General features: G+C 36.0%; 2 protein-coding genes across 3 annotated transcripts in view; both read right to left on the bottom strand.

Moving 5' to 3' along the window:
• Nucleotides 1-13,305, bottom strand: part of LOC136037995 (UDP-N-acetylglucosamine transporter-like) — a 446,903-nt gene that overhangs the window by 192,383 nt on the left and 241,215 nt on the right. The window lies entirely within an intron of this gene.
• LOC136037993 (cuticlin-4-like) overlaps nucleotides 1-13,305 on the bottom strand; it is an 85,175-nt gene that overhangs the window by 67,102 nt on the left and 4,768 nt on the right. The window contains exon 2 of the mRNA XM_065720897.1: nucleotides 6,294-6,335. Within this exon, the coding sequence (XP_065576969.1) occupies nucleotides 6,294-6,314 (21 nt within the window). The 5' untranslated portion in view covers nucleotides 6,315-6,335. The remainder of the gene's footprint in view (nucleotides 1-6,293; nucleotides 6,336-13,305) is intronic.

Genomic DNA, 13,305 nt, shown 5'->3' with positions numbered 1-13,305 from the left:
TTCATCAAGTTTAATCTTACCCATATAAAGTTACGAGCCTGGGAAAATTTGCGTTATTTTAGAAAATAGGGGGGAAACACCCCCTAAAAGTCATAGAATCTTAACGAAAATCACACCATCAGATTCAGCGTATCAGAGAACCCTACTGTAGAAGTTTCGAGCTCCTATCTACAAAAAAGTGGAATTTTGCATTTTTTGCTACAAGGCAGATCACGGATGCGTGTTTATTTGTTTTTTTTCAGGGGTGATCGTTTCGACCCAGTTGTCCTAGAGTGTTGCAAGAGGGCTCATTCTAACGGAAATGAAAAGTTCTAGTGCCCTTTTTAAGTGACCAAAAAATTGGAGGGCACCTAGGCCCCCTCCCACGCTAATTATTTTCCCAAAGTCAACGGATCAAAATTCTGAGATAGCCATTTTATTCAGTGTAGTCGAAAAACATTATAACTATGTCTTTGGGGACGAATTACTCCCCCACAGTCCCCGTGGGAGGGGCAACAAGTTACAAACTTTGACCTGTGCTTACATATAGTAATGGTTGTTGGGAAGTATACAGGCGTTTTCAGGAGGATTTTTTTGGTTGGGGGAGGGGTTGAGAAGAGAGGGATATGCTGGGGGAACTTTCCATCGAGAATTTGTCATGGGAGAAGAAAATTTCCATGAAGGGAGAGCAAGATTTACTAGCATTATTTAAAAAAAAAACAATTAAAAAATAAATGTGAAAAAGCTTTTTCAGCTGGAAGTAAGGAACAGCAATAAAACTTAAAACAAACAGAAATTATTACCCATATGAGGAGCTCACCTCCTTCTAATACCTCGCTCTTTACGCTAAAGTATTTTTAGTAATTTCAACTATTTATTCTACGGCTTTTGTGATTCAGGGGTCATTCTTAATGAATTGGGATAAAATTTAAGCTTTAGTGTAAAGAGCGAGGTACTGACGATGGGGCGAATCCCCTCATATATGTAATAAAAACATGAGAATACAAAAGTTCTTTACGTAAGCTAATTTATAAGTTACGTAAATCTTTTACCAATAAAAATATTCGTAAAAAATTAAAAGTTCTAGTTGCCTTTTTAATTAACCAAAAAATCGGAGGGCAACTAGGCTTCGTCCCCCGCTCTTTTTTTTCTCAAAATCATTCGATCAAAATTATGAGAAAGCTATTTAGCCAAAAAAAAAAAATATATGCAAATTTCGTTTTGATTATTCCTCTGCGGAGAGCCAAAATCAAAACATGCATTGATTCAAAAACGTTCAGAAATTAAATAAAAAAGACAAGTTTTTTTTTTAACTGGAAGTAAGGAGCGACATTAAAACTTAAAACGCACAGAAATTACTTCGTATATGAAAGAGGCTGCTACCTCATCAACGCCCCGCTCTTTACGCTAAAATTTTTTACTGTTTTAAAAAGAAGAATTGAGAGAAAGAGTCAAACTTTAGCGTAAAGAACGGGGCGTTGATGAGGTAGCAGCCTCTTTCATATACGAAGTAATTTCTGTGCGTTTTAAGTTTTAATGTCGCTCCTTACTTCCAGTTAAAAAAATTTGTTTTTTTTATTTAATAAAAATAAGGAGCGATGGCAAATCGTAAAACGAACATAAAGTACCCGACATCAAAGGACAATTTTGAGAAATTTATATCAAACAGTTCGTGGTAACGAACTGTAGTAAGGAGCGACCCAGCTCAATAGTAATCAAAACTATAAAAAACGAAATTTTGATGCTAAAAAATACATAAAAAGAATCGAATTTTCATGCTGATTTGAAATATATAGCAAAAGAACCTAGATAGCAAAGAACCCTATAGCAAAAATTTCAAGCTTACAAAAATGTGGAATTTTGTATTTTTGGCCAGAAGACAGATCACGGGTGCGTGTTTATTTGTTTTTTTGTTGTTTTTTTTCCCAGGGGTCATCGTATCGACCAAGTGGTCATAGAATGTCGCAAGAGGGCTCATTCTAACGGAAATGAAAAGTTCTAGTGCCCTTTTTAAGTGACCAAAAAATTTGGAGGGCACCTAGGCCCCCTCCGACGCTCATTTTTTCCTCAAAGTCAACGGATCAAAATTTTGAGATAGCCATTTTGTTCCACATAGTCGAAACCCATAATAACTATGTCTTTGGGATGACTCAATCCCCCAAAGTCCCTGCGGGAGGGGCTGCAAGTTACAAACTTTGTCCAGTGTTTACATACAGTAATGGTTATTGGGAAGTATACAGACGTTTTCAGGGGGATTTTTTTGGTTTGGGGTTGAGGGGAGGGGGCTATGCGGGAGGATCTTTCCTTGGAGGAATATGTCATGGGGGAAGAGAAATTCAATGAAAAGGGCATGGGATTTTCTAGCATTACTATATATAAAAAAAACAAAGAAAAAATAAACATGAAAAAGTTTTTTCAACTGCAGTAAGGAGTAGCATTAAAACTTTTTAGGAGGAGATAAATACCTTGCTCTTTATGCTAAAGCATTTCTAGTAATTTCAACTATTTATTCTACGGCCTTTCTGATTCAGGGATCATTCTTAAAGAATTGGGACAAAACTTAAGATTTTTATGTAAAGAGCGAGGTATTAACGAGGGGACAAACCCCCTCATATGCATAATAAAAAATATAAGAATATAAAAGTTTGTTACGTAAGTTAATTCTTAAGTTACGTATATTTTTACTAATAAAACGTTCGTTAAAAATTCAAAGTTCTAGTTGCCTTTTTAAGTAACCGAAAAATTGGAGGGCAACTAGGCCTCCTTCCCCATCCCTTATTTCTCAAAATCGTCTGATCAAAACTAAGAGAAAGCCATTTAGCCTACAAAAGAATTAATATACAAATTTCATTTTAATAATTTATGTGCAGAGAGCCAAAATCAAAAATGCATTAATTCAAAAACGTTCAGAAATTAAATAAAAAAAAAATGTTTTTTAACTGAAAGTAAGGAGCGATATTAAAACTTAAAACAAACAGAAATTACTCCTTATATGAAATGGGTTGTCCCCTCCGCAATCCCTCGCTCTTTACGCTAAAGTTTGACTCTTTGCCTCAATTCTACTTTTTAAACAATTAAAAACTTTAGCGGAAAGAGCGAGGGATTGTGAAAGGGACAACCCATTTCATATACGGAGTAATTTCTGTTCGTTTTAAGTTTTAATATCGCTCCTTACTTTCAGTTAAAAAAATTAGTCTTTACTAGTTAATTACATAAAAAAAACTTTTAGGGGGTGTTTTCTCCTATTTTCTAAAATAAGACAAATTTTCTCAGGCTCGTAACTTTTGATGACAAAGACCAAATTTGATGAAACTTATATATTTAAAATCAGCATGGAAATCCAATTCTTTTGATGTATATTTTAGCATCAAAATTCCGTTATTTAGAGTTTCGTTTACTATTGAGCCGGGTCGCTCCTTACTACAGTTCGTTACCACGAACTGTTTGATCTCTCTACAGTGTCTGAGGACATCTGCTGTCTTTCTCATCCACGTGCTCTGTGCGCTGAAGTTTAACTGTACGCTGATATTCATTCCAGAGAACGTTTTAGGACGTAACAAATATAGCCAGTTGGTAATTACGTCTATATCATTTACTTATTATCTCCCAAAACAGTTGAATGAGATATATTGTTGTTAAAGAAAACACACTTAAATGAGCTTTTCCACTCTCAAAGCATTGTCGTGAAAATTCAAATTAATTGTCACACTACTTTTATGTCGAAGCATTAATTCTTGAAGCTTTGAGATGAAAAAAGTAAAAAAAACAACAACAAAAAACATTAAATTTGAGGAAAAAGAGCAAGGGAGGGGGGGGGGACGAAATTTAAGTACAGTGAAATTTGAAGATTTAATCTTTATAAATGCAAGATCTCTTTTCATTCTCTGACAACAGCCTAAATAAATATATCTAGCAACAAGGACAATAAAATCTGATTGTTTGAACTGGTTAGAACGAAACTTGCACAACCAAATACACTATATTTGAGAGGTTCCACAGTTTTACACATTGGAGGTGACTTCCTTGAATTGATAAGAAAGTTTTCCCTAGACAGTTTTGGCAAACCCCTCAAGAATCAATGAATATCTGTAGAGTCGAGCCTCAAAGACACTTCGTTTTTACGGTTATAAGAAACTTAGAAAAGGATGAAATCAAAAAAAAAACTTTTGACTCGTCCTAAGGGTTCAAGCACTTACATTACAAGAAACGCGGACATGAAAACTGAAGACTATTCTGACATTTAATCTGATCAGTTACTAAAGGACATGCTGAGGTATCTGACACTATCATAATTACGAGATAACTGTCAAGAAACATTAGCTCTTCTTAAAGTAAGCATCAGCACCAAGACCATAACCAGGAGGAGGGGTTTATGGGGTTTGACTCTCCAAAATGGTTGCCCAACTCGTAAAAACTATTTAAGAATCGTAAAGATTCTTTAAAAATTATTTTTGTATCCTTCCCCCCCCCCCAAAAAAAAATGCTTTTGTAACCCCCTTCTCAAAAAATATCCTCGATACGTTCCAGATCAGCAGGATAATTCATCTTCAATCATCATTTGATCCTCTTGATCTACACTGCCCTGCTGACCCACCCTTCCTTTGAGAACGGCTTAGTAAGCAGTTTTTAGCGATTGCCACATAAGTGAAAATATCAGATAAGACCTTTATGTGCCAAAAAAGTTCAAATGGGAAAATTCCTTTGATAGACAGTGATAAATTTCACAGATATTTCTAGTGCATTGAGTATCAAACTGTTTATGGTAACGAACTGTAAGTAAGGAGCGACCCGACTCAATAAAACCGAAACTCTAAAAAGCTGAATTTTGATATCAATAGATACATCAAAAGAAATGGCTTATTATACTGATTTTAAACGTAAAGTTTCATTAGGTTAATCATACGCATTAAAAGCCTGAGGAAATTTGATGTGTTTTTGAAAAATGGGGGAATCACCCCCTAAAAGTTAAACCCTATTGCAGAAGTTTCAAGCTCCTATCTGAAAAAATGTGGAATTGTGTACTTTTGCCAGAAGAAAGATTTTGGATCTCTTTGTGCTTTTTTACTCAATGGTGTTAGTATCGACCCAGAGACCTAGAATGTCGTGAGAGGGCTCCTTTTAACAGAAATTAAAAGTTCTAGAGACTTGTTAAGTTACCAAAAAGACTGTAGGGCAACTAGGCTCCCTCCCCGCCCCTTTTTTCTCAAAATCGAGCGATCAAAACTTGATATAGCCATTTTGTTCGCCATAGTTGAAAGGCCTAATATCTATGCAATTTAGATATAATACGACTACCTATAGCCCCAGGAAAGGTCTTTAAGTTAAAAAATGAACCCATTGTTCACGCATCGTATTTGTTATTAGGAAGTATGTATACATTTTCGGGTTGGAGGGGGTAAAACTTTTCTCCTGAGTATTTTTCATGGGAGGGAAATTTACAGGGCATAAACTTGTCGGGGAAATTTATACAATGGGGTAATTTTCCAGATTTCCTATATAAAGTTCTTCTTATATGTTTTTTTTTCTGTCTCAATGTTGCAAGATGAGTTGTTAAGAGTAATTGCCCGAGGTAAATTTTCGCTGGGATTGAATTGTCTAGAGGATAAATCCGTGGAGAGGATTTCTCCGTGGAGGTGGGCCATATTTACTGACATTATGTAATAAATGATCAGAAATTAAATTTGAAACAAGTTTTTCAAATGAAAAGTAAGGAGCAACATTAAAACTTAAAACGTACAGAATTTCTTACGTATACAATGGGAAGTGCCCCCTCTTCAACACCTCGCTCCTTGCGCTAAAGTGGAACTTTGTGCCCATTTTTTATGAATGACTCCTTAAACACAAGGACCGTTTAATTAGAATAATAAGAAGCTTTTTTTAAAAGTACTAAAAACTTTAGCGTAAAGAGCGAGATGTTGAGGAGGATACATTTTTGAAACTTATCAATGTCTATTAAAAGGATTTCCCTATTTGAACTTTTTATTTATTGTCATGGAAAGGCGGTGTCGTCTTCGAATTTATACAAGACCTTCAGTACGAATATGGAGCCATATTTAATGGCATTTATTTCACCGACAAGGTATTGTTCTGCTCTTGGATCCGCGCATGGTGATATACCTTTGAAAGGTTTTAAGTTTTTAAAACAAAATCAGGACAATGAATGAAGGCACTTCATTCTTCTAGGTATTATTTAATCATTAACACACTACCGTAACGGGAGAGCTTGACAAAGTTCAATGCACCGTACACGGAAACATCATATATTACCATAAAGGTATTAAGTTAAAATCTAAAAAATAAATAAAATGACTCACAATCAGTTTTAGTGGCATCATACTCGATGAGCTGTCAAGCACCTGCAAAAGAGAAGAGACTTTAAACTCTAGAGTTTAACGACACAAATTAACATTCTTGAGGGATGTCTGTCACCGCAAAATTAAAACAACTCAATGGCATCAAAGCCAAATAAGTATTTAGTGACGCCATGGTAGATTATCTCATAATACAAACTTTCTTAACTCTATGAAGCAACTAATTGCTTATATTGTCCCTATAATAACTAACTGCCTAAAAAATCAACTATACTTGAAAAATTCACAAGAGGCAGCAATTGAAACCCTTACTGCAAAAACCAGACACTATAAACTCGCTACGCCCTCTAAGACATTCCAAAGACCTACCTGTAACTTTCTAAGAAAGTGAAGAAATGCCTTTCTATTGCCCAAAATTGGGTTTTAAGTGAACTGTTTCAGAAAAGTCCTCCTCACTGTCTTTAAACTATTTTGGAAGACTGTGTACCTTGTGCGTTCTGATTAAGGAAGTTCATACTGCGCTTCTACTAATTTTCAATGATTAAAATTTAAATCATTCCCTAAATGGTTCAAGGCCACTTCCCCCTCCCCCCGTAAGAAATCGCCCCAAAGGAAATTAACCCCCAGAAAAATCCACCCTACATTCAAAATTGAGCAGCTGAAGGGAAAGTATGAGAAATGAAAAGAATGAAGAAAACAAGAGATTTTGGAATATTCTACCTATATTCCAAAATATAGGTAGAATAAAGGTGTGAAATGTCATGTAGTATTTATTTTTACATTTCTATTTGGGAATTCTTTTTTCTTGTTTTTGGTGGTTAAACTATTATAGCAGGCCTATAGAAAGTCATTTGGAAATATGAAATTAGTTGTAACTGGGGAAGGCTTGTCCTATGAAGGAAGTGCGCCAAGATATAAAGTCCACTTCCCTTGAACTTGGACTGGCACCGACATCTATAATACGTTACACCAGTTGTATCCCTTTATATCGTGGATGTGTTCGATAGGGTACATCAGAAGGTTTCCCGTCTGAATTATGTTTAAGAGACATTTCTATTATTCTTTAATTTCACTAACTTGGGGTCAAGCACCAAGACAGAACCAAGAAAACCTAATATGAACAAAGTTCCTAATTTCAAAGAAGTCATCAAGTGATTTTTTAAGTCTCGTTCTTACCCTGCTGTGATAACCCAACTCCCAGCCCCCAAAAGCATGAAAAAGGGAATTAAAAGAAATGAAAAAAGTCCCATATGATATTCTACACCGTTTATTCTACCCGTGTTTTGGAATATATGTAGAATATTCCTGGCACTATTCTTTTTATTTGTCTTACTTTCCGTTTTAGTGCTCCATTTTACACGGGGAGAAGGGGGTCCAGGAGAAGGAGGTTAATTGTCTTTAGGAGCAATTCTTTAGGAGGAGAAGAATAGCTGGCGAGGAAAAATTTTGGAGGGAATTTTCCAAAAGGGGAGAATCTTTCGCGTGGGTATTTTTTGCGGGGGTTTATTTTCAGGGGAATTGTTCACAGGTGGGGGAATTTTTCGAGGAGAAGAATTTTTCAGCAGGAATTGTCTGGGGGGAAGCTTTTCGGAGATTTTTTCAGACCCCCTCTGTAAATAGTCCCTGATTGAACATGAATCAAATGTGGTACACCATATATATACGTGCAAACTTTGGGTTAAGATGCTGGGGTAGGCTCCGGAGCTTAGCTTTAATTCCTCCAATTAACTGCTCACAACCATGGCTTCTATTGATGCTCCATAGCAAAATTTTTATCAAAAATACATATGATTGTAATAATTTTATTATCTACGATATTATTACAGTAGAAATATGACTGTGTGGTTTAAAAATCTGCTATGACGACCATGTGTACTTGGAGTCGTGCTTAAACAATTTCGGTGGATTTGAGAAAACAGATGAAAATTAAAGCGCAAATTGTGCTCTGGTCTGGAGAAGACACATGAGTTATCAGCCCTAGTCGTGTTAATTTTTGCTCGTTTTGAGTTTGACTCGGCTATTTATTGTAATTTTTGTTTATTTTGAGCTTCATTTATTTATTGATAGGGATTTGTAGTAGTTTATGCTTCGAAGATTATTTGACTTTATTTTTGCTCATTCTTGGCTTAATGAAGCTCTTTATTTTTCTTTGAAAAACTTGTCTCGCGGAATATTTTTTTTAATTAATTAAGAGAAAACGTAAAAGAAGACAAGACATTGGACATAATCAAATCAAAAATAAATATTGATATTCCGTGGCTATATGATGCAAATTGCGTTACTATATGATACACAGTCTCGTGACACCCTTGAGATCCACATCTCGTTCGAACTCTGTCTTCCACCATAAGAACACATTACTTAGTTGATATCAGAAGTCAAGGTGAGGTAAGCTACCATGTAGTTTGAATTCTACAAGAGATCAGAAAAAAGAAAGCATCATTTCTCAACCAAAAAGAGTCTTTTTAAGAGACATTTCCTCTCAACTACAGTTGAAGGAGGTATTTGTTACTTGCTTTCATGTTTACAAACTTCTTGTTTTTATGTTCTAAAATAGGTATTTCCGCAAAATGCTTGGAGATTTTATTTGCAAAATTCAGAAAAGTGGTAAGTCCTGCTTTGACAATAAAAGACCATTACAGAAGAACTTACTACCGTTTCGTATGCATCGTTCAACCCTAACAAAATGGAATCAACAATTTTCTTAAAGCTCGGAAATTTTGTTGAAACATATAAGCTGTACTAATTATTTAAATATGACGTTGTTAAAGGAAAGTAAAGCCTGATGTTAAAACCTAACATGAGTAGAAATCAACACAAATGTAGACAGGATTTGCCACCCCTGCAACTCCCTAAAAGGAAGCGTCATTTTGTGCATTTTTGCATTGAGCCAGGACTTCGGTTGTTTATATGTTACCACGTTGGAATTTTGTACGTTTGACTCAGCCTAGATCCTGAACACCAAGTCACGGCTCATCTCATTTTGCACCGCATCAGGATTTAACTTGCCTTCGCACCATATCTAGACATTGCCCGTTTTTTCACGTTTCTCAGAACTTCACTCGTTATGACACTCAGCCACAAATTAAATTACTCTTGTGCCAAGTCATTCCACAGCTTGGACTTAAACTCGTTTTCGTAATGAGATTAAGAGTCCTTGCCAGCTTTGACAAGGTGCAAAAATGCCCCACTTTTCTAATAAAACAAACACGTGGAGAGGTAGTGGAGGACTATACAATTTGTGTTTCTCGCACTTTTGGCTACACGGGTTAAGTCAACTCTCGCATTGGCAAATTTTCACACCTTTTGATTAATTTTGGCAAATGCATATCCCAAATAATTTGACAAATACCGTGGAGTATTTTAAGGGTGTATAGTTGCACAGCAGGGGGGTTCTTTTTTTCCACGATTTTTAGCACATACAAAGGACAATTTAACATCAAATATAACACCCATTGAGCCCCCTCCCAAGTATATAACATCAGCCCTTCGTTACAACGCAGCAAGGAGAGAGAGAGATAGAGAAAAAAAAAACAATAAAAATGCACGAGAGACACGTCGCTTTTAAGCAGTAGATTTTGTTTATGAGGTCAATTTTATAAATACTTCACAATTATTTGATGTAATTTGACATAGTATATTTGCGAAAAAAACTAATTGAAAATTTCAAATCCAACATTTGGTCTTATATGAGTTTTTTCGCATCGGTGCCGAAGCTTAATGTGATCTTGAAAACAAGTTTTGAAATGTGCATAACGCTGGGCGTTTACCCAGACCTTGAATTCCTTATTTAGAACAATGACAAATCCATTCACGTTTTCTGCAGAGTTGATTAAACGGACACCATGGAAAACAAATAAAAGAATTGGCTTGACATATGTTATTTGAATTTACTTTTCATAAATTTAAATTTCGTTTGCGTCTCAATAAAACAAAACAATTTTGGCCCGCATTTTAAAAAACACGTCTAGAAGTGCTTGTTTCAAAACACTAATATATTTTAACGCTTGTGTATTTTGCATTATCTTTTTCATATTTAAATTTAAATACTAGTTTTTTATATTTTCATTATTTTTCTTACATGAAGAAAACAAAGGAGACTAAGCCGTTGCTATACGCATATTCGATAGTCGTTTCAAGATCCCTATGAAGTGACGATGTCTGATATTACTTGGCAGAGTATTCTGAACTCTAATACAGACACGAAAATGATTAAGAGCTCACCAGAAGGTTACCAGAGATCAGAGTCAAACCCAATAGCGCTGCCCTAGCAAAATGTACAGTTTCTGCTATGCATCTTCTTTTTTTTTCCGACCACTTTGTATAGAACAGAAAGTCATCAAAACTTTGGATTGACTCGTTTGATAGTAAATCCAAAGTTATGGGAGTTTTATTAAGTGTCAAAAGTGATTGAGAGAAACCCTACCTTTCCAATATATTTATCCTCTTGTCACCCCTTTAGCCCCCTCCCAACGGGTACAAAATTTTGAGATCATTTCACTTATAATGGTCAATAGTTTTGAGAACTATCTGCCTTCTGGGCAATTTGATGACTAGCCAGCGCCTGACCCATGACCAACGGAGCTACAGGTGCGAGATCCTCAAATTATTCCGAAAGCCCATTACTCATTGAAACATTCTAGTAAGCAAAAGGTGTTCATGTTGCACCATGTTAAAACCGAGATGAGCTAGGTCCTGACAGGGTTCGAAGCAAGTTAAGTTCTATAACTGAAAGTCCTCACCTGGAACCCGCGCAAGATAAGGAACTAAGCTATGGGATTTCGTAACTTCAGAAAGTCCAAGATGCAGAACTTTGGTGACGAGGTAAAAAAACAGCCCCAAAAAACCCTCTGGTACTCTCAGGTCAAAAATCCCCCCAACACTATATATATATATATATATATATATATATATATATATATATATATATATATATATATATATATATATATATATATGTAAAACAGATTCAGACATACAAACAGACAAACACAGACACTGGGACAAGCAAACATCCTCCCAGACACAGAGGGTCAGAGAGTGAGAGAGACAAAAACACACACAAACACACAGATTCAGATATACAAAATACAAAGAAAGACACTGGGATAAGCAAGCATCCGGCCAGAGACACAGGTACAGAAAGTGAGAGACACAAAAAACACATACAAACACAAAGACTCAGCCATACAAACAGACAAAGATAGACACTGGTACAAGCAAACACCCACCCAGACACACAGGCACGGAGAGTGAGAGAGACAAAAACACATACAAACACATAGATTCAGATATACAAAATACAAAGAAAGACACTGGGATAAGCAAGCATCCGGCCAGAGACACAGGTAGAGAAAGTGAGAGACACAAAAAACACATACAAACACAAAGACTCAGCCATACAAACAGACAAAGCGAGACACTGTGGCAAGCAAACACCCGCCCAGACACACAGGCGCAGAGATTTAGAGAGACAAAACACATACAAACACAAAGGTTCTGATACATGGTCAATTTCATTATATAATTTCCATCAAGATCGTAGCTCTTTTTGGGCAGTTTAATTCCTATTTCTAAAATAACGCAAATTTCCGTGTGCCATATGCAGTGATGAACAAATTTAATGAAATTTAAAACTTCGGTTTCTATTGACAAGGACTGTTTCCTCCTCCTTAAACCAATGTTTTTTCATCAAAGTTTAATATTCGTTTAGTAATGTTGCATGAATGAAAATTATTCCAAAAAAGTGCAACCTCCAAATATGTATTAGTCCAAGTATGTATTCCAAAGCCCAAATATGTATTAGGGGGATGGTCTGAAACATTAAAGAATAATTATAAGGTCACCATTTCAAGGGCTTCGAAGTGAGTACTTCGAACAAATTTTCTTCCTAGGGATATATCCCCATATGCACCGACAGGAAACCAGGGGCAATGCCTTCAAGGTAAATGTATACATTAAAAAATAAAAGGGAAAATGGGAAACCATTACGTTTAAATCTGAAAAAAAACAGAGATATCGGTGGTACTTGCATCCTCCCAAGTAATTTTCTGGCTTCCCTCATGATCCCCCTCTCACCTCGATTCCTTTTGTGTTGATAAGTAGGTTATACGAATGGAACATTTCATGTTACAGAAAAAAGAACATTTTAATGAAATAAGAGGGGATCATACCAATAGTTACATCAAAAGAACCGTACTTTTATGCTGATTTTAAATATATAAGTTTCATCAAGTTTAGTTTTACCCATCAAAAGTTACTAGGCTGAGAAAATGTATCTTATTTTAGAAAGTAGGGGGAAATGCCCCCCAAAAGTTATAAAATCTTAACAAATATCACACCATCAGATTCAGCGTACCAGAGAACACTACTATAGAAGTTTTAAGCTCCTATCTACAAACATTTGCAATTTTGTATTTTTTTTTTCCCAGAAGACAGATCACGGATGCGTGTTTGTTTGTTTGTTATTATTTTTTTCCAGGGGTGATCGAATCGACCCAGTGGTCCTAGACTGTCACAAGAGGGCTCACTATAACGGAAATCAAAAGTTCTAGCACACTTTTTAAGTGACCGAAAAATTGGAGGGCACCTAGGACCCCTCCCACGCTTATTTTCCCTCCAAAGTCACCGGATCTAGATTTTGAGACAGCCATTTTGCTCAACATTTTCAAAAAACCTAACAACTATGTCTTTGAGGACGAATTAATCCACCACTGTCCCCGGGGGATGGGCTTTAAGTCATGAACTTTGACCATTGGTTACATGTACCAATGGTTATTGGGAAGTGTATAGACGTTTTCAGGGGGACTTTTTCACGTCAGAGGGGGGTGGGGTCGGAGGGAAGGAGTGTGGGTCGGGGGAGGGGATTACGTTGGAGGATCTTTCCGTGGAGGAATTTATCATGAGGGAAGAGAACTTCCATGAAGGAGGCGCACGATTTTTTAGCATTATTTAAAAAAAACTGAGAAGATAAATAAAAAAAAAAAAATTTCAACTAGAAGTAATGAGCAGCATT

Source organism: Artemia franciscana, chromosome 17 (assembly GCF_032884065.1).
Source record: "Artemia franciscana chromosome 17, ASM3288406v1, whole genome shotgun sequence".
Lineage (NCBI taxonomy): Eukaryota > Metazoa > Arthropoda > Branchiopoda > Anostraca > Artemiidae > Artemia > Artemia franciscana.
This window is presented reverse-complemented; position numbering and strand designations above follow the sequence as displayed.